At 47.6% G+C, this 25,030-nt stretch overlaps 1 protein-coding gene and 1 long non-coding RNA gene across 5 annotated transcripts in view; one reads left to right on the top strand and one right to left on the bottom strand.

Annotated features, from left to right (window-relative positions):
• Positions 1-8,016, bottom strand: part of Dgat2 (diacylglycerol O-acyltransferase 2) — a 30,422-nt gene extending 22,406 nt beyond the window's left edge. For 2 of the 4 annotated variants that reach the window (XM_087631189.1, XM_087631232.1), the window contains exon 1: positions 7,684-8,016. In XM_087631189.1, the coding sequence (XP_087487315.1) occupies positions 7,684-7,804 (121 nt within the window). In that variant the 5' untranslated portion in view covers positions 7,805-8,016. Of the gene's footprint in view, positions 1-5,498; positions 5,776-7,683 lie in introns of those variants that run through there. The other 2 variants (NM_001012345.1, XM_087631138.1) reach the window with 2 other exon arrangements.
• A 310-nt stretch (positions 8,017-8,326) lies between these two features.
• LOC148007762 (uncharacterized) lies at positions 8,327-24,531 on the top strand. Its single transcript, XR_015652096.1, has 3 exons — positions 8,327-8,831; positions 16,974-17,047; positions 21,902-24,531. It is a non-coding gene; the product is annotated as an uncharacterized LOC148007762 (long non-coding RNA).
• The last annotated feature ends 499 nt before the right edge of the window (positions 24,532-25,030 follow it).

The raw sequence follows: 25,030 nt of genomic DNA on the forward strand, positions 1-25,030 counted from the left end.
TGTGCATTAGGAGAAACGGCACAGAATGGGCTTTGGAGGAAGGCGAGCAGAGACAATTGCTGGTAGAACAGGCAAAACAAAGACGGGGTGTTCCAATAAGGCAGGGTCAAGGTGCGTCATCAACAACCCAGAAAGGTGGGGGGTGGTAATCGGAATGTCCCAGAGAGAAGTTGGAAACAGAGGACTGTATAGTCAAAGCAGTGTGACACATAGGACCCAAATTCATGAGCGGTTGGTTAAAAGGCGCTGCCAGGGGTGGGAGTGCTGGTGGGGGTGGGGATCAGCCCCACCTGTCTGGAAGCTCAAGAACTGATAAGGGAGAGAATGTGCTATCAGGTGGAGACGAGCTATAAAGGAAGAATTTGGGATAACGAGCCAGAGCCAGAGCCAGGCCTGAGAGTCCCTGGCCTGAGCAGGGGAGGTGGGAGCATAGGTGTAGAAGCATGTGCCACACACAGCAGCTGGGAGGCCATGTCCTAGGGCAGCCCCCATGGCTCCTCTGTCGCCTCCACAGAAGTATCTGTGGAGAAACTACACCCAGGAGAAGTCCACAGAACCCAAGTGAGGAAAACTGGCCTCTAACCTACAGGAAGTGTGGCTTGGATGAGTCACGTCTATACAAGCCTGGGTTTCCTCACCTGGACAGTGGGGCTAATACCTACCTCGGGAAGACTGCTGAGGGAATTAGGTGGGATCATGTTTAGGCAAGGATCTACATGAGCGGCAGCTAATTATCTGTGAGCATCAATAGCCTTTCATTGCCTTATGGATGTAACAACACCTGCCTCTCCTTAAAGCAATACAAACCCAGGATTTAACACTTTGCGAATTGCCACCCTCCTTGAGATCCAGTGTCCTTAGTTATAACCCAGGGTCCCTGTAAGGAACCCAAATAACTTGTGGTAAGAACCAATCAGAACCGGCCCAGCTATTAAGAGATGGAAAGACCTAGAAATCAGAGGCAGCAAGGGCCCTAGGCCCCCTGAGCAGAAAAGCACCCTGTCCACATTCTCAGGTCCGAAGGATGCCACATCTGCATCTGGGCCACCTGGACTGAAACTTTACCTTGGTTTGAGGAGGGGGGAAACTACTTTTAAGTTGCTCCAAGGACTATGCACAAGCCACATGGTTATGAGGGGCTGGGAAGTCAGGAGGCCCCATCAAGTGACAAACTGCTGCAACTTCTTTGAGGCCAGAGCTGAGCTGGCTGTCTTCTGGGTGACCTCAGGGAGGTACTCTCGGTCAAAGTCCACACATGTGATGATGACAGGGCCATCATGGCGGAACTACCAGCTCTGGACGGTCAGGCCTGCTGCAGTCCTACCGTAGTGCCAGGCTCTGCCAATCCCTGTGCACAGAGCTGTCCCCAACCACCGCCTCACAGGCTCTTAACCCAGCCTGCAGTGCCACCAGGCATCATCCCCCTGGTCAGTTGTTTAGCAGCACATACTTTGGGGATCCCTATCAGACACTGGCTTTGCCAACTGGCCTTGTCACTCTCCCCTGGGAAGTCTTCCTGTACCCAACTGGGGTGGCCTGCCCATGCTGACAGGTTGCCTCTCAATCCTATACTTAAAGCCCCTTAGACTATGAGGTGTGTGTTCATTTGCAAGAACTACATCTCACTCTGTCTGGGTTCTTATGCCCAGAACGGAGCCATACCAAGAGCAGGTCCCTGGCTGATGCCTGAATGCTTGAAGGGACTGCAATCAATTTAAAAGGGCCTGGGTGAGAAGTCAGTCGACCTGTGCCACACAGGAAAAATTTTCTTCTATGTGGGAGGTTTTTCTGCTAGTGGGCTAATGTCAGGGACAACAGCAAGGCTCCAGAGAGAAACTTCCTAAGGATCCTGAGCCAAGAGGAACCTTTCAGCCCTGACTCCCTTCTGCTTCCCAGGCACCTGCCAGAGGTGTTAGCTCTTGGACTACCCACCCTAGACACAGCTGAGGAGACAGGGTATGAATTAGATAGAGGGCTTGAAAGGACCAGGCACAGAGGGATGTCTGTCACCAGACTATCCTGGGGAGGGTGTAACAGCTCAGCTGAGGTGTCAGACTGATGTGAGGAAGTCATGGGCCCTGCAACTGGCATCTACAAAGAGAGGACAAACCTGAGGACTTACGGATAAAAGTCTAGTCCAGAGACTGAATTGGAAGTGACAGAGGCAGGCAGGAAGGACTAGAAGGCCATGAAATGCTAACCTCTACCATGAACACCAGAAAAAGCCTATCCAGTTCCACTCTTTCCAACAACTGTGGACAGGGCACAAGCTAGCCACTTACCTGCTAACGCACTGGTGAGTTCTTCCCCACAGAGATGAGCAATCTCCTTTGAGAGCTATTATAGAAACAATAAGTCCTAAAATAGTGTCCATAGAGACATCTGGCCCTAAGGAAAGGCCAACTCAACACGGATCCATGCTGGACTTGGGTAGTACCTAGCCAGGCCATCAAGAGCCTGATACAGAGAGCCCACCATCCCAGTGTCCTTAGATTTTCTGGGACCCTCCTTCTCTCTAGGTTTCCCTCAAGCACTACATAATAAGAACAGAGCAGATGAGGCCTGAGGTCTTGCCAACTTGGACCTATTGTACTCTGCTTGAATTCCTAATGGATTTTTAATCTACAAACGATCTTTCTAATAGGAACACTGGCTCCCACGAGGGCTACCCCAGAGGGTCAGGGCCTAACACATCTAGTTTTCATTAAGTAAGGGAGAGTCCTGAGAGGTAGGATGCCAGGTTCTCATCAGCTAACCAGGACCACCATGAGTGACATGAGACCCTAGCAACCAGTTTTCTCAGCCCCAACTCCCTGACCCAGCACATTCAATCCTGGAGTAGGAGGGGCTGCTATGGCAACACCACCAGCTTGCATGTGCGTCACCAAGGAGTCCCCAGAATAGGTCCTTATGACAATCCACGGGGAGGTACTTTCTCTAGGGCACTTACCAGGGCCCTAAGGAGGATGCAAGCCCCATTTTCTGGGAGGACACAAATGAGGAAGAGCAGGGGGCCAGGTCTGGAAGGAACCACAGGGGCTCTCTGACCGCACCGAGGAGCTGGCTCCATGTGGAAAGCAGAAGCAGAGCGAGGTCCCTGTCCTGGCACAGAATTACCAGTTGCTCTGAGGGCAGACCCTCAGGCTTCTGCTCCTGTGGCTTAGCACAAGGGTCTCACAGGCTCAGCACCAGAACAGTGGAAACACTTTGACCACACCCTTGTCCGTCTCCCATTGGAAGGGACTGACAATCAGCAAGAGACCGTGGCTTGCTGAGGCAAAGTCAGGCAGGCTGGCTGACACACAAGTGTTCAGCCACCAGACTGCAAGCTCATACCCAGGAGAGTCCGCTCCAGGAACTAGAGTCTTCACATACTCCGTTTTTACAAAGTAAGGTAGTCGTCTTTGATGATGCGGCCAAGGGAGTATGCCACTTAGGATACCAGGTTCCCAACACCCTGGCTGTCTGGGAACTCGGAGATCCACCAGCCTCTGCCTGAGTGCTGGGATTAAGGTGTGCACCACCACACCCAGCTTGGAATCTATTTCAAAACAGGAAAATGAAATCTTCAGAGACAGCAAACCCATCGTGTCCCAGAGGGGGCAGGAATAAAGGTGGGATAGGAATCCTGGCTTTGGCCTTGTACAGTATGGAACTCTGTGTGGATCACAGTACACCTGCCTCTACCCACTTGGCACTCAACCCCCCCAAGACAAGCTCTTAGCCAGACTGAGTATCTCAAGGACACTCAGCACACACAAGCAAAGAGCTCTGGGGACAGCTGAGGAATTACACTGAAGCTAAAAGCAGGGCTTTCTGCCTAGAGGACCTGGAAGTCCCACTAATGATTCACTCACTCAATAAATGCCTCTAGGGCTCCTACCACCTGCCTGCACAGGGTCAGACACTAGAGACACGGCACTGAGGAAGACCAACGAGTTCCCTGTCCTCAAGGGCTGACAATTACCCAAACAATACCCACATGTCATAACTAGGTAATGATAAGGACTACCAAAGCACAAGCTTTGGGAGCTGGAGGATGCTCTGACCATCTGGGCAGGCACGCCAAGATCTGAGAAGGGTAACCAAGGGCAGAGACCCTGAGAGAGAGCTACTACAGACAATGGTGGAGGGTCAGAAAGACCACCAGCACGTGGCACGTAGCGTCCTCACCACAGGACATCGTGAGATGGTGGGAAGTGTTTGGGCAACCCCACAGGAGCTGAGGTCTGAAGTATTGGGGAGAGGGGAGCAATTTATCAAGCCAGACAAAAGTTCTGTGGGTTGTTGGTATCTCCCTAGCCACCAAGCCTGGGGGAGTTTCCTCAGAAAGCTTGGGAGGAGACACCATACCCAGCATGCAGTTTGGATCAGCATTCATCTGGCAATTGCGCGGTACCTATGTGTTCCTGTCCCCATACATCTCGGGTTTAAGGAGGCTGATAGGCACAGACAGAGATGGATCGGGGTTCTAGCATGTCTTTTCTACTCCTGGACCAGTCCTTCTTGGGGAAATCAAGTTTTTAGTCTGTGCTCTGAAGGTTGGGCCAGACCCAGCACCATGGTAGCTGTAATTCGATAATTCAGGTACTTGCTGCTGGATTCAGGAGAAGGAGGGTAGAGGTGGAGCAGGATTTCCACACTTGCAACTGAGTCACTTCCCTGCTAAGAAAGCACTGTACTGGGCCCTCCTTTTCTGGCGGAGGTGAGCCTTTGGCAACAGATATACCTCAACCAAGAGAAAAGCTACATGGAACCGAGGAGTAGGGGCAACCAGGGTTTTCTTTCCTCGATCACAGAACTACAGGACTATGTCAGATGCCTGCCAACTCTCAGTTCCAGAATTATCCCCCAACAATCTGGCCACTTAGTTTTACCCTCCACCTAGCGTATACCCAGGGGAGGGGATCTCCATCTCCACCATCCAAGCTATGCAGTCATCAACAAACAGCTGCTGGGATTCTTCTATTAAAATCCCAACTATGACTCCACCCCTGTCCTAGGCTTTGGAAGCCACACAATGTCCCAGCTCAGAACTCTACTGCCCCTACCTCATACTGGGTCCTGGACTAAACTAAGAATAGCCACAAGCATCCAAGGGCTCTACCATGAGAAGTTCCCTATCCAGGAGCAAAGGCAGGGATGTACCTGCTGCCTCCTACCAGCCTCTAAGCCACAGTCTAAGCCAGTCTTTCGGAGATCAGAAAATACCAAGGCAAGCCAGGACGGGCGGCACATGCCTTTAATCGTGGCACTCAGGAGGCAGGCAGGTGGTTCTCTAAGGCCAACCCGGTCTAAAGAGGGAGTTACAGGACAGCCAGCAAGAAAAAACAAACAAGACAAAACAAAACAAAAACACCTGTCTTGAAAAACCACCCCCCCACACACACATAAATAAAAAAACATTAAAAAAAGACTCCTCTCTTCCAACAAACTTTGCACACCATCCAAACTTCAACAAAAAACCAAGTTACCAAGCTGTCAGTGCAATCTCTCACCCATTACAGAGCTTCCCTTCAGAGAATCCATGATCTTCCTTCCTTACTTGAACACTGCCACTAAGCAGGGTGGTTAGTGGGAACTGATCTGCGGAGGCAAACTAGGCCACGAGGGAGTGTCTACACGGACCAAGGAGGTAGAAGGAGGCCTCCTGAAGATGTCAAGATAACATAAAATTTGCTTGAGCACCCTGCCCTCTCCACCTAGTCCTTCACCCAAGCAGATCCCAGAGAGCTAAACTGACTAGTTTGCTTCTCATATTAGTCCCTAGTCTATGAGGTAACCACACCCACTTTCTTCCACTGTATTTTCTACACTGAACAACAACATGGAGAAATCCCCTTGCTACGAAGAACTGCTCAAGAGCTGAGGGAGGACAAATTCTCCTGAGCTAAAAAAAAATAAAACACAAAACCCTGTCAAAAAAATGAATTTAACAGGTGCCCTGATCTTGGAAGACAGAGGGGAGCCCAGGAAGAACAAGTAACCTCCAGGAGGAGCCACAGCAGACAGCAGACCCGTCCCATTACCCAGTGACTGAGAGTACTTAAAAGCATCAACACCAGCAAGTCACATCCTTCCCTGTTAGGGCATCAAAAGGCACAGTGAAGAGAGAAGCACTGGGAAAAGAGGCCATCAGAAGCTGTAGGCTGTGTGCGGGGCAGCTCCGAAGGCTTGCCCCCTAGGATGGAAACGCTTGAGGACCTCTCCAGGGGCAGATAACCACAGCAGCAGTCAGCCAGGACTAGTGCCAATCAGGACTAGCGCCAATGCCAAGTGGGAAAGCCGGGATGGAGCTCCAGCATAGGAGAGTGGCAGATGTACGAATGGCGAGAAATACTCACGCTGTACCATTAAGAGAAGACTGAATTTAGAATTTGATTATATATATATATATATATATATATATATATATATATATATATATATATATATATATCATGTTCTTGACTTTATATAACATGTACTAGTGGATGTAACCACTAGATAGTTGATGTGCCAGCAATCTTCCTTCCTTTCTGATTGCCTATACTTTCAAGATTACCATAATTAGCATGTCCTGGAACTCCTTCTGTAGACCAGGCTAGACTCAGACTCAAGAGATCCACCCGCCTCTGCCTCCCAAGCACTGGGATTGAAGGTCTGCACCGCCGTTGCCCTTCTAAGGAAAACTTGGGTAGCATGTTCTTCCTCACCCAGTTTCTGCAACTTCAGCTAAGCAATGTGGGGTGCTTTGCCTTGAATGGGAAAAGCTGTGGTGTAATTTAAATTATATGTCCCCCTCCTCCATTCCCTGAAGGCCTCAGTTCTACCTTAAAGGCAGACCCTTCCAGGAGGAAAATCAACTTAGGTGGATCTCTGTGAGTTCAAGGCCAGCCTGGTCTATAGAGTACCAGGACAAACCGAGTTGTTACACAGAGACCAACTAAAAAACGAAAAAAACCCCAAGGGTCTCCCACTCCACTTCTAAGTATGTCAGACTCAGGGTTGTGCCTAGGGGTTTCACAGTCTGGGTTGGCACACAAAAGCTGGGGAAGAGGACAGTTGGGGCACACCTGTTCCAGGCAGGCATGTTCTCCATCCAGTGGCTGTTTTGGGGGATTGCAAAACCCTACTTACCACCCCATCCAGTTCCTCCCAGCCAAATCCTGCTCCACCTTGTGAGGTAGAACAGTACTGGGGGCTGGAGAGTGAAATATCACTAATAACTGAGCTGAGTAGGTGGTGTCGCCCTCATCAGCTGGGGGATGGGAAGTGATGTAACACATGTTGCAACATTGGTGAGTACCAGGATGGAGAATGAACCCAGGCTAGACTAGGATACCAGGTTGGCAGACTCAAACTGGGTAACCAAACTAGGTAAGCGTGAATCTTGCCTCATCCTTGACCAAAATGACAGGATGCAGAAGTCAGGTTCCCCTAAAGAGAAGCCAGTTGTGTTGGCACACCTGCAATCCCAGCACCTGGGATGCCGAGACAGGGGGTGAGAGTTGGAAGCCAGCCTAGGCTACAAGGTGAGACCTTTTAAAAACTGGAAGTAATTGTCTGGGACGCCAACCTGAACTAGCTAGCCGTCCGTCCAGCACAGGGCAGCACGCCTTGGCCATAGTCCCTTCCTGAAAGTCGTCTTGCTGTGGGTCCTTGTCCCTCAGGATGAAAGCCCTAGGGATGACTGGCACTCACCCCATCGCCCAGACCCCTCGCGTGACAGGGCAGATCCTTTATTCTTGTTCTCGCTGCGGGCAGCTTCGGCCCGACGCTCACCCCGCAGGACCCCGGAGTAGGCAGCGATGAGGGTCTTCATGCTGAAGCCGGTGCACGTCACGGCCGTGCAGGAAGCCGCCTCACGCAGCGCCCCTGATCCATGCCCCAGCCGCCGGGGCCAGGGCTTCGCGCTGAGCTCCGGGAGCCGAGGGACAGCGCTCAGGCCGTGGTGGCAGCAGGTCGAGATCCGAGGTAGGTAGCCGCTGCCACCCTAGGCAATCAGAAAGCTAGCGAAGCGCGGCCACGGCGCCTAGCGCCGCCGCGCGCGCGCGCGCGCTTTATAACCTCACAACGGGGCGGGTCATGACGCTATAGGGCGGGGCAAAAGGGTCCGCCCCGGACTGTACCATGTTTTTGTGGGGGTTGAGGCTCCCGGGGATAAAATATGCACAGAGCCCAGGAGGGCAACATGTCCTGAACTGTACGGGACAGAGTTTATAGAGTATGGAAAAGGGAGCTGGAGTCTCGGTGTCTGAAAGCACGCCTGGTTGTCCCAACGGTCGCCATGTCCTTCTCACAAGCCTCTCTCGCAGACATTAGTACGGTCCAGCAGCTGGAACGTGGGCAGGGAATTTGAGCACGTGCGGGACGATCAGGACCCTGTGAGTTCCCGTGTTCTTATTTGGCTGCGCTTTCCTCGGGCTACAGATGGGGGCCTGGCCTGGAGTCAAAAGTGTTGGGATTAGTTAGGTTACCGCTGGACTTAACTTACCCAAGTGCCGCAGCCTTTCCTCTTCTCAGGAAGAACATAAGAGTGATGGAGTCTATCAAGAAGAACCTAGAGCGATGGAGTCTACTACCTGTAATCCTAGCTCTCCCGCTCCCGCTCCCGCTCCCCCGCCTCTGTGTGTGTGTGTGTGTGTGTGTGTGTGTGTGTGTGTGTACGTGTACATGAGCGCGCTGAGGCAGGAAGGTCAAGAGTTTGAAGCCCGGCCAGGCTACATAGTAACCCTGTCTCCAAACACCCGGGACAGAAACAATAAGGCAATACTACAGACATAGTGAGTGATGCACTTACTTCAAGTCCGGTTCAAGACCTCTCTTCCTCTCTTTTGCTCAACTTCAAGGTGATTTTTGGTTGTTTGGCTTGGTTTGGGGGTGGTGGTGGTTTTTGTTTTGTTTTGTTTTTTCTTTCTTTTTTTTTTTTAGAGATGGGGTTTCTCCTTGTAGCCCTGGCTGTCCTGGCACTCACTGTGTAGACCAGGCTGGCCTTGAACTCACAGAGATGTACCTGTGTCTGACTTTAGTGCTGGGTTAAAGGCATGTGCCACCATGAGCAGTTTGCAGCTTCAGTTTTCTTTCACATCAGTGAAAATAGGAACACGCATGACTGTTTTGTGAGAGGCTTTGAGAACTAAGGAGCTGAGGTATGGAAGGCACTTCACTCACTACAGGCACTTAAGATTAGGAATCATTTCCGTTGACCACAGAGGAGCAGGAGTTTCGCAGAACGGGAAAGGGAGCACAAGCCAAAGGCCAGCACCAAGTCTGAACAGTCAGCGTATCAGGAGTTGGGCCAGGACCATAGAGACTGTGATCTAGGCAACGGTAGTGGAGGCTGTGTGACACGGGCTAGAGCATGGTCTTAGAAGATTCTCCAGTGTGTCTCTTCAGACATTGGGGTGGGAATGGGTTCCAGGAGAACCTTAAAGGAAATGACAGGGGTAAGTTGAGTTCTAGGATCACTCTAGACAGAGTATGAGAAATAGAGGAATATGAGAAATGAGGGTAGGTTGCAGTGAGGAGCTGGGTGAGCAGAGGAGCCACAAGCAAAGGCAGTGGTTAAAGGTATGCCCTGCAGAAAAAAGCATAGAGCGCTGGGGTGTGGCACACCCTTGAGTTGCATACAGTAAGGTCTGGGGCAATAGGGCCTTGGGGGAGAGTGGAAAAGAAAGGGGGTGAGTTCTAATGAAAGAGGGAAGAAGGATATTCGCAGTCCCAGGGCACGTGACAAATGCCGTTAGTGAAACCTAGAAATGTTTGCATGGTGGGTGGTGGGCACAAATCTCACTGAGAAAATGCTACCAAGCCCATTGAAAACTGAGCCAACCATATAAATAGAAGGAAAAATATCTTAGGGTGGAGGGACCATTGTGATGATGCTCTGTGGTAGACCTGGGTCCTTCGGTGGAACTAAGGTAAGGCTAGTGGTATGCCATGCTCATGGGAGACTCCAGATGGATGTATGCTATGCAACAACTGTGCGGAGAGAGCAGGTATATATACAGGGTCAGAGTAGAGTTCAGGCATGTGGGTGCTATGGTGCCAGGGGATTATGGGAGGCAAGCCTCACTCCTGCTGGTTGTTTAGCATGAATAAGGAAACTCTTGGTTCAGAATTTAGCAAGACACACACACACACACACACACACACACACACACACACACACACACACAGAGTCTCGTGTTGGCATGGAAGACCCCAGGTCACTGTATGACACATTCCTGATCTAGGAGCATCTTCCGTGGAGGAGGTCCTGTGATCCATGATCCATTCACTTACCTCTACTACTGTCAGATGGGCAGAGATTAATCTGTAAGGTTATAAGCCTGGGGTGCAGTCTCTCCTGTATCAGTGACTTGTCTAGTGTCCTTGGGTAAGTCGATAGTAGTTCATCACAAAGTGGAGATGAGAAGTCAGTCATACCTGTTATGATCTGAGCATGTGGTTGGTGAGGAGGATGTCTCCTACAGGAGTTCAAGGTCATTTTTGACTATGTAATGAGTTGGAAGGTAGCCTGAGTTAGATGAAATCCTGTCTCAAAAAAGAAACAGGAGGAAGGAGGGAAGAAGGAAAAGAGGGAGACAGAAAGAAAGAGGTGACAGTTCCTATCTTGACTACTTATGGGTCAGCTAAAATAATATGGAAAGGGTGTTACCATTATATAACGAGAGTAAGATACCATTATCTGAATGATAAATGGCAAGGCTTAGGGTAAACAAGGCCCATTGGAAACATTGAGATCCCAAGTTCATGGACTTCAGCATTTTCCTGTGCACCTTCTCTGGGCCAGGTACTGATTGGGACACACAGAACCAGAAGTAGTCCCTGCCTTTGTGGAGACTCAACCAAGAGACGAGACCAATGGTCAAAGGATGGCCAGGCAGGGAAACATAAGGTCAGGTCAAGGCCAGCCCTCCTCTCCTGACTGCCATTGCTTGCCTCTGCTGAGCTTGAAATTTACTCAAACCCCGGAGCCCTTGGTCCGTACCCATTGTGGGTCTAACTCAGCCAAGAGGCTCAGTGGACAGTAGATTGGCCAATAGACAAGTCATTTGTCAGGGAACGATAAATAAGAAAGTCAAGATGAGGCAATATTGCTGCTGGATATGAGATGAATCGGGTCCTGTGAATCAGAGAGGAAGGGCATATATTCAGAGGTTCCAGCATGGGAGTGGAACCCCGGTATGGCTGGAAAGGGGATGTAGATGGTAAGTTAAGGGGAAGGGAGGAGGTGGAGTTGGAAAGTTGACAACAGGATCCAAATCTGGGGAACCTTCTGGTTCAGCACAGGAATCTGGCTTCATCCTGTGCCAGTGGAAGGTTGGGAAATGGGACCATAGGGGTTGGGGATTTAGCTCAGTGGTAGAGCATGTCCTTCTCACAAGCGCAAGGCCCTGGGTTCGGTCCCCAGCTCTGGAAAAAAAAAAAAAAAAAGAATGGATCTGGGAAATGGGGCCATAAAACCTAGTCCCTAATGCCAGGCATGATGGTACAAACTTTTAATTCCAGCACTCAGTAGGTAGAGGCAGGTGGATCTCTGAATTTGAAGCTAGGCTGGTCTACAGAGAGTTACAGGACAGCCAGAGCTACACAAAGAAACCCTGTCTTGGGGGCTGGGGATTTAGCTCAGTGGTAGAGCGCTTACCTAGGAAGCGCAAGGCCCTGGGTTCAGTCCCCAGCTCCGGAAAAAAAGAACCAAAAAAAAAAAAAAAAAAAAGAAAGAAAAAGAAAAGAAAAGAAACCCTGTCTTGAAAAAAAAAATCTAGTCCCTAGTTTAGACCCTTCAATGTGGGAACCAAGGGCTTCAGAGGGCGTTCAAGAGCTCTCTTATCATCTGGCTTCTAGCTATGACCACAGTTTATGTCTTTTGGTTCAGACTGGATCTAGATGGAAAACCAGACGCACAGTTAGAACTTTAAGAAAAGTTGCGAGGCTGGAGAGATAACTCAGCAGTTAAGAGTATTAGGTGACCTTTTAAAGGACCTGAGTTAAATTCCCACCATCTACATGACAGCTCACAACTGATCAGAACTCCTGTCCCCGGGGGTCAGATCCACTCTTCTGGCTTCATTCCCAGCATGTACATGGCGTGCAGACATACATTCAGGCAAAACATCCACACACATAAAAATAAAATAAGAGAGAATGCTGACTTGGGACTTCTGCCCTGTAGGATGGTGGGTGTCGGGGCTCCTAATGGGTATTAACTTCTGGTTTTCTCTCCACATATCTAAGCACCCTTAGAATTTTATGATAGCCTGTCTGCTCTTCACAAGGACAAACTGGCCAGCTATAAGATGTGTACTAAGCCTGTGTCACCTCTCCATTGCTGCACATCCCGGCTCATGAACACTTTGAACAACCAGATACCGTTCAAGACACACATCCAAGAAGGGCTTGACCAGGCTAAGCATTACTAAGTGTGCAGTCCTAATATTCCATACCAGTGCCAGGCTGCTATTAGGTTTTTGGTTTTGTTTTCCAAGACAGGATTTCTCTGTGTAACTGACCTGGCTGTCCCACTTGCTATGTAGACCAGGCTGGTCTCAAACTCCTAAAGATCCAACTGCCTCTGCCTCCCGAGTGCTGGGATTAAATGCCTGGCAGGTTGCTCTTAGAAACCGTGTGCATAGCCTTGTGTTTCTATGGATGTGTGTACAGACTGCATGGGCCTCCATCACATAGACTGGGGAATAAATGGGGGTTCACGGGCATAGAGGATGTCTGTCCTAGAGGCACAGGAAGAAAAAAAAAAACATACACCAGGTTCCTATCCAACCTCAAACCCACTGCAAGAGTGACTGTCACGCCAATCTGCAACTGAGGTGCAGAGAGCTGAAGGAGAACATCCAGGGTCACACAGTAAATGTACACAGGCAGAACCTCCCTAATGAGAAATCTGAAGTGCTTCTGGTTTTGCTTCTGATTCCGAGTATTTTAACTGATGGGTGCTCAGCCTGTAGGAAAGCTGACTTTACATCCCAACCTCTCTAGGCTGCAACCCACAGACTTTCCCACCTCTCCCATCCCCACCGACTGCAAGAGCCTGGAACACAGCACACTTGGGTGACAGGGGGTTCTTCCATCATCCCCCCCACTTAGGCACCTCCCACCGCCCTGTGAGGATGCTCCTGTCTTGTCATGGATAAGACTAAGTAAATCTCAGGGAGCTGACGGGTATCAGGGATTGGGTAGGATTTAAACCAATTATGCTCATGGCTAGGGCCTTTGAGGTTCAACTGAGGGCAGGCTCACCTCACTTGCAGAGAGAAGGAGGGCAGAGGTTTGGGCAAGGGAAAGGCAGTCTGGCCTGGCTCACTTGCTTGGAACTCATCTTCTTCTTCCCTTGGCAGGAATTTGCCAGCTGGAGCTGCTATGTGGCAGGCAAGGCTGCACCCTCTCAGGCTTCCTCCCATTTCTAAGCCCTTCACTGTCCTTTTAGACATCCCTACATGCCTCGTGGTCATTGGGGGCTAGAGAGGGTGCAGTCTTAATTCCCAGCCTATAGAAGGTGGACTTTGTCCCCAGAGCACTGGGGAACCTGGGAGGATTTTAGCGAGGGGAGGCGTGCTCATTCTGTGTTCTGAAGGATCACAAACAAGAGCACCTTCACCCACCACCTTCATGGCCCTGTTCCTGATCACCTCTGCCTTAAATTAGATTCCCTACAGGGAACGGCCCTCGCAAATTGGGTAATTTGAGGAAAGTTTAATACAAAGACCGTTTTCAAAGCTGTGGGCATGAATATGGGAGACTTTCTCCAAAACTATTGACATTTAAGGTCCATGGACAGAAGAGGCAAAGGGAGAAGGCTCTACAGAGAGGGAGTGAGGGGAAACGGCTGCCCAATAGGAGCTGTGAGCAAAGAACCCATGGTAACCTGGCAGGGTTACTCTGCCCTTCCCTCCTTCCCCCAGGCTAACGGCAGGACTTCTGGCCATCCAGGCGGTGATGCAAGCCCCTTGGTGTCGGCTATGCTGGACACCCAAGAGTGCAGAATAGTTAAAGGTGGAGACTCTGGGCTGAGAGTGAATGGAGGTATGCAGCACATGGCCCTAGGAAGACCCTACCCCTCCCTGTGCCCAATCAGATCCCTTGCTTCTGCCCTTCATTGGCCTGTAACAGCCAGTGCCGACATACTTGTCTTCCCCCTTGGAGAGCCTGCTGTGAGTCAGAAGGAGGGTCACAGACCTCTCCGGGTCCAGTGTCTAACTCTGGGACTGGTCTGTGCACACAAGGGACTTGGGTGATGAGTGGAAGGAATAGAGGGACAGAGGAGTGAATGATGGTGACACAGTGAGAACAAAATGAAGGAGATGCAGGGCCAAGACTGGAATTTTGAGAAACGCCAAGGCTTGGGATCATCAAGACTCAATGTCACGGATAGAGGGTAGAGGAAGGGAAAAGACTGAGAGACGGAGACGCTGGCCTTCAACCCAGAGCCAAGAGCACACCTGCAGTGAGGCCATCCCTTCGGGGGCTCAGAAGTTTGATGAACAACAGAGCTAATCCCCTTGGGAACTGGCTATCAGAGTAGCCCCAGGCCCCTTTTAGAATGTTCTGTTGCAATACGTACAGAGAGCCCCCTTGCATCATCCTGTCTGCAACATTCTTACTCAACTCACCCAAGGCCTTTTCCCCACAGGGATGGGGGTAGAAGGCTTACACATATTACTGAGAATTCACAGCACATCCAGGTTTCATGTGCCCTTCTAGCTGGCTCACCGTCTCTGAGACCCCCAGTCACGTGCTCTTCCAGAGCATAGATCCTAGAGACGCTTGCTTCTGCTGATTCCCAGCTCTTTATTGTTGCTTATCTGTACTCAGACTGCCCTTGACTCCCAGTAATCCTCCTGCCTCATTCTCCCATGTTCTGAGATCCCAGGCATCAGCCACTACATCAGACTTGGTGTCTTTGAGAAGGGTTTCACAAAGTAGCTCGGGCAGCTCTCTGATATTCCTGCTTCAGCCTCTCGAATGCCGGGATGCCCCTCTGTGCCTGGCTACTCCAGCACTTTACAACTGACACCCTGTATTCAAGTGCAGCTTTATTCAGAAGCCCAAGAGGTGACATGTGTGCCAGGGATGGTCTAGCTTAGCAAGGGTGACCCCAAGGTTCCGTTTGGTCAACCCCATACATGTTTAACCCTCTTGCCCGAGTCTTCAAGGGGTGTGGGAAGCACCATTTGAAAACTTCTATGGTGTGGACATCAAGTGCTGCACCAGGGACATGCTGAAGGCAGTTGGTGAGACCTGTGGGTCACACAAGATAGAATACATTAGTTCTAATGCACTAGACTCCTCTTAGACCCAAAGTACCAGGTAGGTTTTCAGTACAGGGCCATCAGATTATTCTTTATGGTAGTTCTGAGTATTGCCTAATCAAAGCATTTCTAATGTACACACACACAGACCTTCACTGGAGTCCCAAAACGACAACAAAGGCCCTGACCTTGCCATTTGTTCATGTTGCCTTTCATGCCTTGGTTTTCCTACGCTCCATTCACTGAAAGTACAGTGGCCCCTGCTCCTTGAGCTGTAATAGGGAGTGATGTTATAAACAGTGCCTAGCACAGGGCCTGGGGCACAGTTCTTCACTGCCATCCATAGAAGAACCATAGCTAAAGACTAAGTGAGCAGTACAGGGCTTCCTGCCTGCAGATGCAGCAATGTGTTCAAAAGGGTTTTACTCAAATACCACAGGAGTAGAAATGGGGAAATGTCCAGAGAAGCCAGGACAACTGGAGGAGACCAGAAATGACAGAAATGCTACCCTCAGCCCAGGAGAGGACCACTGCTCAGCAGGAGAGGACTGCAACTCAGTAGGAGGACCGTGACACAGTAGGAGAGGACGGCCACTCACAAAGAACACTGTGAGGGGGACCTGGAGGGAGCAGATGCCACAACAGCAGCTTTCTTAGGAGGTTTGCAAAAGGCTGAGACTTTTTTCCCAAACAGAGCCTCCTCTAGTAAGTCCTGGGCCACCCAGTCAGAGAGAGATGGGTAAGATTCACCCTGCTTGCAACTTAGGGAAGCACCTCTGAATGCAGATGACATAAACAGGTAGAGGAAGTTAGAAATGCCAGTAAAAGGTAGCGAGGGGGGCATTGGGCAACTGATATTTCGTGGAGGAAAGACGAATTGAGTCAATCTCTGTGTGCCCATAATTACTACTGCACTGCACTCTGAGTCACAGCCTTTAGGGTACGTTACAAACACCCTTAAATTGGACTGGGGAGATGCCTCTCAGCTGATAGAGTACTTGCCATGCTAGCACGAGGACCTGATGCCCACATAAAAAGCCAAGAATGGTGGTGCATGCTTGTAACCCAAGCACCATGGAGGCAGAGGCAGGAGCTGCCTGGTCAGCTGGCTTAGTCAAATCAGTGAGCTCCAGGACATCTAACCACATGGCTGAGCTGTCAAGTAACAATAATAAAGGTGGAGAGCAGTCGAAGATGACAACTTCTAGCCTCTACCTACACCCACACACAATACACATGCACACACACACAATACACACATAATACACACGCACATGCACACACAATACACACACAAACACACACATAATACACACACAATACACACACACAATACATACATGCACATGCACACAACATACAATACACACATGCACACACACACACACACACACACACACACACACCACACATCATCAGATGCCTGGGTCCACTCAGAGTTTCTGATTATGCAGGTCTGGATTGAGAACCCATAATTTGTATTTCTACCAAGTCCCCAGGAATTGCTGATGGTGGGTTGCAGTTTATCCTGTGAGAACAGCACCCTCCCGAAACTGCACTGGTGAGAGACCATAGTGGAGTGTGGGTTTGCTCTGTGTTACATTGCTCAAGCGGTCCTGGTTATAGACCTTGTGTTTAGCATGCCCTGAGATCCATCCCCAGCACTACAAAGTTCTACTGGTCTGCCATGAATCTTGCCTCCAGAACTCTGTGGTCTTGCAGGGGGCGGAGCCGGTATTCATCTGCAGAAGCACTGAGAGCCTGGAGGTGGTGACCCATCAGAGGAAGTATGACAGGTAAGATTCCTGGGCCCAACACAAGATCTGACAGAAGATGGACAGCACAGACACTTGCGTTATCTAAGGATGAAGGATGAATCATATCTCATTGTCCCCTCCCACTTCAGCAGCCATGTACACTCAGTGGACATGGACCACACAGTTTTAAATCTTAGAACAGCGGATGCTGTTCGTTCATCCACTGATGAATCAATGGTGGCTCGTTCTATCACTACCCTGTTCTTTGCCAAGTTCTGTGTGAACTGGGGAAGAACCAGACTCCATCTCTGCCCTCCTGGAGCTTCTACAGTTCAAGGTCAAATAGGTGTGTGGTCTGCACTGTCTGCGCTGGAGTGTTCTGTGAAGAGTCCTTTGGGGAAGATGCTAACAAATGATAAAAATTTAGATCTAGCCTTGTGCTGAGCACTAATGTGCATCATGTTCTGTGACCAACGTGACAGCTTTGAACATGAGTTCATGACAACCTTAAAGCAGAGCTGAGACACTGAGACTCAGAAAGGAGGTGACAAGGTAGAGGAGGAGCCGGGTCTTAAACCCTGGTTAGCCCAAAGCTAAGGCAGTGCTTGGAACTACATGGGCAGAGGTGAAGAGACTAAAGAAAGGGGTGGAGGGAAGGATTTGGGGATTTTTACAACAGTTATTAGGCAATCCCCAGAATTAAGTCTGCCACTTCAGCTGTCATCTCTTGTGTACCTGATATTGAGAAATAGATTCAGACCCAAGATAAACTCAGGGGAATTTGAACTCAGTTAGCTAGCCCAGTTTGTTCTCTGATAGGTTAACCTCACCCCACTTGGGACCAGAGGTTTCTTGTCCACAGTAGTTGACACACTGTAGCCCTCCCCTTTCCTCTTGCCTGGCCTCAAACTCACTATTATACAAGGAGCAGTTGTGGAAGAAATGACCTGGCTACTTCCGAGGCCCTCCACTAAGACGTTTAGTCTTAAGTATCAAGTACACTGCCATGTGGCTGTTTTCCCTAGCCACTTGCTTTTATTTTACTGTGTAGGGGCTGTGATGATTATTTTTCCTTCTTTCTTTTTCTTTTAAAAAGAGAAATGGTTTATTTTGGCGACCACTTCAGGTTACAGTTCATCATCAGCAAGAAGTCAAGGTGGGAACTCAAAGCAGCGAGTCGAGTATGCATCGAGAACAGAGATAACAATGTAGACACCCTTGGCTCACTTTTAGCTCTCTAAAGTAGCCCAGGAAACAACTCTAGGTTATTGTGCTGTCACTGTTGTACTTTCTGGAACTAGACTAGAGGGAGTTTTGAGGAGGAATGCACGGTAAGTTTTATTACCCAGCCGTATGTACCTCAGAATGATGCATTTTTAAGCGAAGGTGTAGCAGAGAGAAAATATGAGTCTTCGTTTGAATATGGCTCTCAGCATAAGCAGATAAGCCCTTCACTGACAATTACATTAGTAGGTAACTTCCATGTCTAAACACCAGCATTAATTTCAGTTTGGAGTGTTAACACTGGAACAGAGACAGGAGCATGAGTACTGAGAAAACATTCATCACTGGAGGTAGAAAGATAAAACATATCTTTAATACTCTAGATCGTATTTGCTTGTGCCATAAATTATTAGTTTCTCAGTGTAACAAGTAACGAAAATGTCATTAGATACCAATGACTATACACCCTACATGACTACACAGTATTGCCTCAGGTTGGCTTCTCTTTTTTTGGCACTAAAGATCTGTTAACGTGAGCTCAAATCTTAATGTGATTTCTGATTTAATTCTGTTGGAAAGCAATAGCTCTTTTTCAGCCCTCACACTGGTGGTCTGTGTGTCTTTACTCCTTGTTTTCCTTGATGAGCACCATCTTCTCAACCTGTCTTCCATTTCAGTCAACCCTGCCTTTTATCTTAATGCCTTTCTTCTGCTTCGCTTCCCTACAATTTGCTCTTTCCTCAACTTATTGATGCTAAGCCTTTCTTGGTTTTGTTGTTGCTGCTGCTGCTGTTGTTGTTCTTGCTGTTATTTTGTTTGTTTGTTTGTTGTGGTGATGGTGTGAGAGTGTGTGTGTGTGTGTGTGTGTGTGTGTGGTGTTATTTTTGTTTTGTTTTTTGTTTTTGTTTTTGTTTTTTTGAGACAGTCTCACTATATAGCCCTGGCTATCCTAGAATTTGCTCTGTAGACCAGGCTGACCTCAAACTGACAGAGATCCATCTGCCTCTGCCTTCTAAGTGCTGGGGTTAATGTAAGCATTTAATCCGCTCTAAAAACTGCTCTAGCCACGCCCCATAAAGCTTGATAGGTTGTGTTTACACTTTCACTCAGCTAAAAGTATCTACCTTTTCCTGTGGAATTTCTCCCTCGAGTTTGTTTACTCGGAACTGTCTTGTTTCCAAGCATTTGGGGGAGGGAATTCAGCTTCACCTCTAGTAGCTTCATCCCATTTTTGTTATGAGTCACAATTTGTATGGCTTCAATTTGATTGACTGATTGATTAACTGATTGATTGTTTAGAGAATTCCACCTGTCAAACTCCAGTTGCTGGCCTCACCCTCAGCTTCTCATGCTCTTGCGTGATTTCCCTGTGTAAAGTTTAAGAGCCTTTTATCCTCCTTCACACCTTCTTTTGGATTACTTTAGTGTTGTGTTTACCTCTTTTAAACGTTTAAAGCTAGCCTGGTGCTACAGCTCCTCAGGAGGCTAAGTCTGAAATATCACAAGTTCAAAGCCTGTGTGAGTTACAGAGAGAGTTTAGGAACAGCTTGGGTAACTCAGTGTGACCCTGTCTCAGGAAAAAAAGAGAAAAAAGAAAAGAAGAGAAAGAAAGAAAGAAAGAAAGAAAGAAAGAAAGAAAGGAAGGAAGAAAGGAAGGAAGGAAGAAAGAAAGAGGAAAAGAAAAAGAAAAAAATAAAAGAGGAATGGGAATATCACTCTGGCGAGAGCTTGCCTCATTTGCATAATGTTCAGGTTTAATTCCCAGCATTGACAATAGAGTTAGTAATCTGAGGTTTACACCACACACCTCAAGCTTATTAGTCTACCTTTGAGTAATATTGTAGGGAAATATTTCCCATTTCCTGCTTCCTCTCCTTTGTACTATGTTCTTACACGTATTCCTCTGCAGACATTAACATCACCACAGTATGTCATTATTGCCTTTAGTAGTTGCCTCTTTTTTTAATGCTAGGAATTGGACCCAATGCTTCACATATCCTTAGTCAGGGCTGAACTACCGAGCTACATCCAGAGTCCCAGTTGTCTCGTAAGGTGATTTAAAATGAAGCGAGTTCTTTATTTGCCTTTCTGCTGCTGCTGTAACAGAACATCTGGAACTGGATAATGTATTACAAAAAGAGGGTTGTTTGGGGGTAATGATTCTGGATTCTGAGAAGTCCAAGATTAAGTGTCCACAGTGAGTGAGGGCTACATGCTGTCTGAACTCATGTCATAAACCAGTAGTGTACGCAAAGTGTGTTCTAAAGACATAGTGAATCCCCCAGAACAAACATTCAGTCCATGAGGGCTCCACCTCCATGACCCAGACCCAATATTGAGAAATTGCAGTTCCAACTTGAATCTGGGTGGTGGAAGACACTTGAGCAATAACAATGGTCTTTTATGTTTACTTTTTGTTTTCTTTTGGAGTTGTGTAAGTCTAGATTTCCATTTGGGGATCAAGTATATTGGGGTTTTTTTTTTTTGTTTTTTTTTGTTTTTGTTTTTGTTTTTTTCGGAGCTGGGGACCGAACCCAGGGCCTTGCGCTTCCTAGGCAAGCGCTCTACCACTGAGCTAAATTCCCAACCCCGTTGTTGTTTTAAGACAGGGCATCTATATAACCCTGGCTGTCCTAGAACTCTGTATGCAAACCAGACTGGTCTCAAACTTAAGGAGATTACCTCTCTGCCCCTCTGCCCCTCTGCCCCTCTGCCCATCTGCCTCTCTGAATGCTGGGGATTAAAGCTTGTGTCACCATGCACGGCTCAAACCCTTCCTTAGCCATCCTTTTACAGTGATCTTTTCACCGAGGTGTAATTGTGAGATCTTCAGCATTCAGAGTCCCTCAGTTGTACTCTGACTTCCAAACATGTGGTGGGAGCCTGATGTCAATATTGTCTTTGTTCTTTTGTGTATAACTTTCCCCTGTAGTTACCTTTAACCTTTAGTTTTTGTTTTGTTTTTGTCTTTGGCAGTTTGACCATATATCTAGGCATGAGTGTGTTTTGTATTTATCCTTTGGGACTTTTTCCTAGAATTCTTGGGTCTGTGATTTGTTGTCTTTCATTGAATTTGGAAAATTCTCAGCTATTATCTCTTTGAATGTGTTCTCTAGTCTCTTCTCTCCTGACCCTTCCCCTGTGTGTGTATTTGGACTGTTTTCTATTGTCCCACAGCTCTTAGTTGTGTCTTTTCTTTCCTCTTTTTCTCTTTGTCTTTGGATGTGACTATTCCTATAGTGAATGTTTACTTTCTTTCCTCAGCTGTTTTCAATTTAATGGTGAATGCTTTTTCTTTTTTGCTTTTTAACATTTATTTATTTACTTATATGTGCATATACGGAAGCACCTGTGTGGAGACCAGGGGAACGCCTGCAACAGTTCTCTCTGTCTCATCACCACATGGGACCCAGGAATTAATTTGATAGCAAGCTCCTTCCCCAACTAAGCCATCTGGTCAACCTACTACTTCTTCAGCATATTATTTAGTTCTTGTATTTAATGTCATTATTTTTATAAATAGATTTCACATCTGTTAATTCCCCATCATCTCACACAGGACATCTATGGTTTCTAGTGGAACCATTCACTGTAACCAGAGTTACGTCTCTGCTTTCAAGCTCTGACCCCCTCCATTCCCACTCATTTGTGTGCTTTATTTCTTGACAGTGGAAGATTTTTTTCCTTCCTCTTCTTGACAGAATATCAAACATCACACACATGGAACAGGAGGCAAAACTGAGGTAAGTTGAATTTGTGACTGGAAATGGACAAGAGCATCACTGCCTTTCTCTCAGGACATGGGCTGGAGCCACCACTCAGCTCTGGGCTAAGTAGGGGATTATTACTGCCTCCTTGCAACCTTTTCCAGTTGTTGGCAGCTGTCCCTTTGTGCTGAGGATGACCTCTGGGGATGCATCGTGATCTCTCTCCAACCCCATTTTGTCATGATGGCGCTGAGCTATAACTCACACGTTTAAAAGTCACACAGCTCAGTGGATGTCACAGAGTCACACAATCATCACAGTCTATTTTTAGAACATTTCATCACAGGAAAGAAAATCCCAAACCCCGCATTTTCCGGGAACTAAAGGGAAGGGAAAATCGCAAGAGAGTTTTTGTTTGGGGATTTTAACCTTCTGGCGATAGAGCCTCGTTGCTAGTGCAGTGGGTAAAGTGCCCTCACCACTCCAGATGCTTATGGTGGTAAAGGTGCACCGTTACATCCATTGAGCCGTGTGTGTGTGTGTGTGTGTGTGTGTGTGTGTGTGTGTGTGTGTGTGTGTGTGGTGTGTGTGGGGGGAGAGAGAGAGAGAGAGAGAGAGAGAACACACACATATCAACTATTCTCTCTTCCCCATCCTGCCCAGTTCTAAACCGGAAGTGCTATGCTTCCCACTCTGAGTATTTCTTTGGCAGTTGAACAGCATATTCTTTTGTGCCTCTTTCACACAGCAAGCTTCAAGGTCCACCAATTTGAATCATGAATGGCACTGCACTTCTTTTCAAGATCATGTTATTTGGTCTTAGGTGTACTGTATCTGTTTAGCTGTCCATCAGCTGATGGGCATACAGTTTTTGTCTAACTCTAGGTAGGCTACAATGAAAAACATCACTATGAACACTTGTGCATACATTTTTTTTTTTGGTTCTTTTTTTCAGAGCTGGGGACCAAACCCAGGGCCTTGCGCTTCCTAGGCAAGCACTCTACCACTGAGCTAAATCCCTAACCCCTTGTGCATACATTTTTAAGTGAACACAGGCTCAGTTTTCTTGGTGTATATGCACCTTGTAGTAACTTCCAGCTGAATCAGTCCAGCCTAGAGGGAGACTTCTTAAGACTCAGGAAGAAGGCAACTCACAAGTCTCAGGAAGGCCCTAAAACTTTTCAGATTCACAAGGTCACTTCATCCCTAAATCTACATTAGTAAGAAACACTACTAGGGAAGAAGCTCACCAATCTGTCCAAATACCTGCACATTGCCCAGAGATCTAGGATTGAGCCTAGGGCTTCACATATGTTAGGCAAGCACTCTGCCACTGAATTGTATCCCAGCTAAAGCTAAAAACTCTTTAGTTTTAAATTTTGAAACAGGCTCTCACTAAGTTGGCCAACCTGCCCTTGAGTTCTCAGTCTTCCTGTTTCAACCTCCTGAGTAACTTAGATGGCAGGCCTGTGTCCCTAGACTAGCTGAGAGTTGGAGTGTTTTCATGTCTTGTTTTTTAACATAAAGATGTATCGATTTTTAATTTGTGTATATGAGTGTTTCCCTTGCATGTATACACTATGTGCATGCCTGGAGCCCACAGAGACCAGAAGAAAGTGCCAGATCCCTTGGAATTGGAATTACAAATGGCTGCGAACCATCAGCTCAGTACTGGTCCTCTAGAAGAGCCCCCAGTACTCTTAAGGACTGAGCCTTCCCTACAAAGCCATGTTTTCACACCCCTGACAATACTTACCATCTGGCTTTCTGACTGGATACATGCATTTGGTAAGAGTGCTATCTAATTATAGTTTTGACTTGTATTTCCCTTGTGTATCACAGTGTTTTGTCCTGATTTTGTATGTGACTATTGGTCATTTGTTCATCTTCTTTGGAAAAAAAATTCTTTCCAAAGTCTTTGTTGGTTGGTTTTTTGTTTGTTATTTGTTTGTTTGAGTCAGGACCTCACTATGTAATTCTGGCTGGCCTGAGACTCACTGTGTAGACCAGGTTAGGGTGAGGCTCTCACTATGTAGACCAGGCTGGCCTCATCCTCACAGAGATTTGCTTGCCTCCTAGTTCTAGTATTGCACCATATCCTACCTAGACCATTTTTAATTAACTAATTTATTTCACTGAATATCCTTTAATTATTGGATTGTAAGAGCTTTTCATAATTTAATAACAGCTCTTTAGTACACGAGAGATCTATTTAAGGGAAGAATGGTTCATTTTCATCTCAGCCCACAATAAGCTTCCTCCACTGCTGCAGGTTTGATGTGAGGTAGACCATCAAGGTGGAAAGAGCATGCTCTATAGGAACTTGCTTTGTTCTTGGTGTCTAGGGAGCAGTGAACACATCGAGAAAGGGCCAGGACCAAGATGCACCTTCCAAAAGCAGGCCTTCCTCAAACCAGGCCCTCCCCTCCACTCTTCTACTTATTAACAGCCCATTCAAGATTCACAGGGACTCAGTTGGTAGAGTGTTTGTCTAGCATGCACAGGGCCCTAAGTTTGATCCCCAGCACCACAAAGTCTGGGCATGTACCTAGAATCACCACACTCAAAGGAGGCTACATGAAACTCTGGCTCAAAAGAAAAAAAAAAAAAAAAACAAGTAAACAAGCCAATCAGTGAATTAAATCATTGTGTCAAAAGTTTCATGTCAGTTGTTTTCTGGAATTGCCCTCTCAGAACCACTCACAGTTCTGCTTGGCCAGTTTCCTAAGCACCTCAACCCCATGAAGTTGTCAGTCAAATTAAACCATTGTTATCTCCCACCGAATGGCCCAGCAATGACTTTCAAGTAAAAGAGCTAATAGTTTTGATGCAGTCTTGCTCAGGGCTCACCCCGTTTGGAAGGTTTCCATAAATACATTGTTGTGGGCAGCATCCCCCCACAGTTCTGCCCTATTCAGTGTAAACTGCTGTAGGCTTGCTGATAGTCACCATACACACAGTGGGGACTCTATTAAATGGGTCAAGCTTGGGCAGGCCCAGCTTCATCTACTCGGTCTTGAAAGTGGGTCTTTCTTAAAGACTTTAGATGAAATTTAAGTCTATTTGAGCATTAAGACTCATCAATTGGACA

Source organism: Rattus norvegicus, chromosome 1 (genome assembly GCF_021556685.1).
Source record: "Rattus norvegicus strain SHRSP/BbbUtx chromosome 1, alternate assembly SHRSP_T2T, whole genome shotgun sequence".
Classification (NCBI taxonomy): Eukaryota; Metazoa; Chordata; class Mammalia; order Rodentia; family Muridae; genus Rattus; species Rattus norvegicus.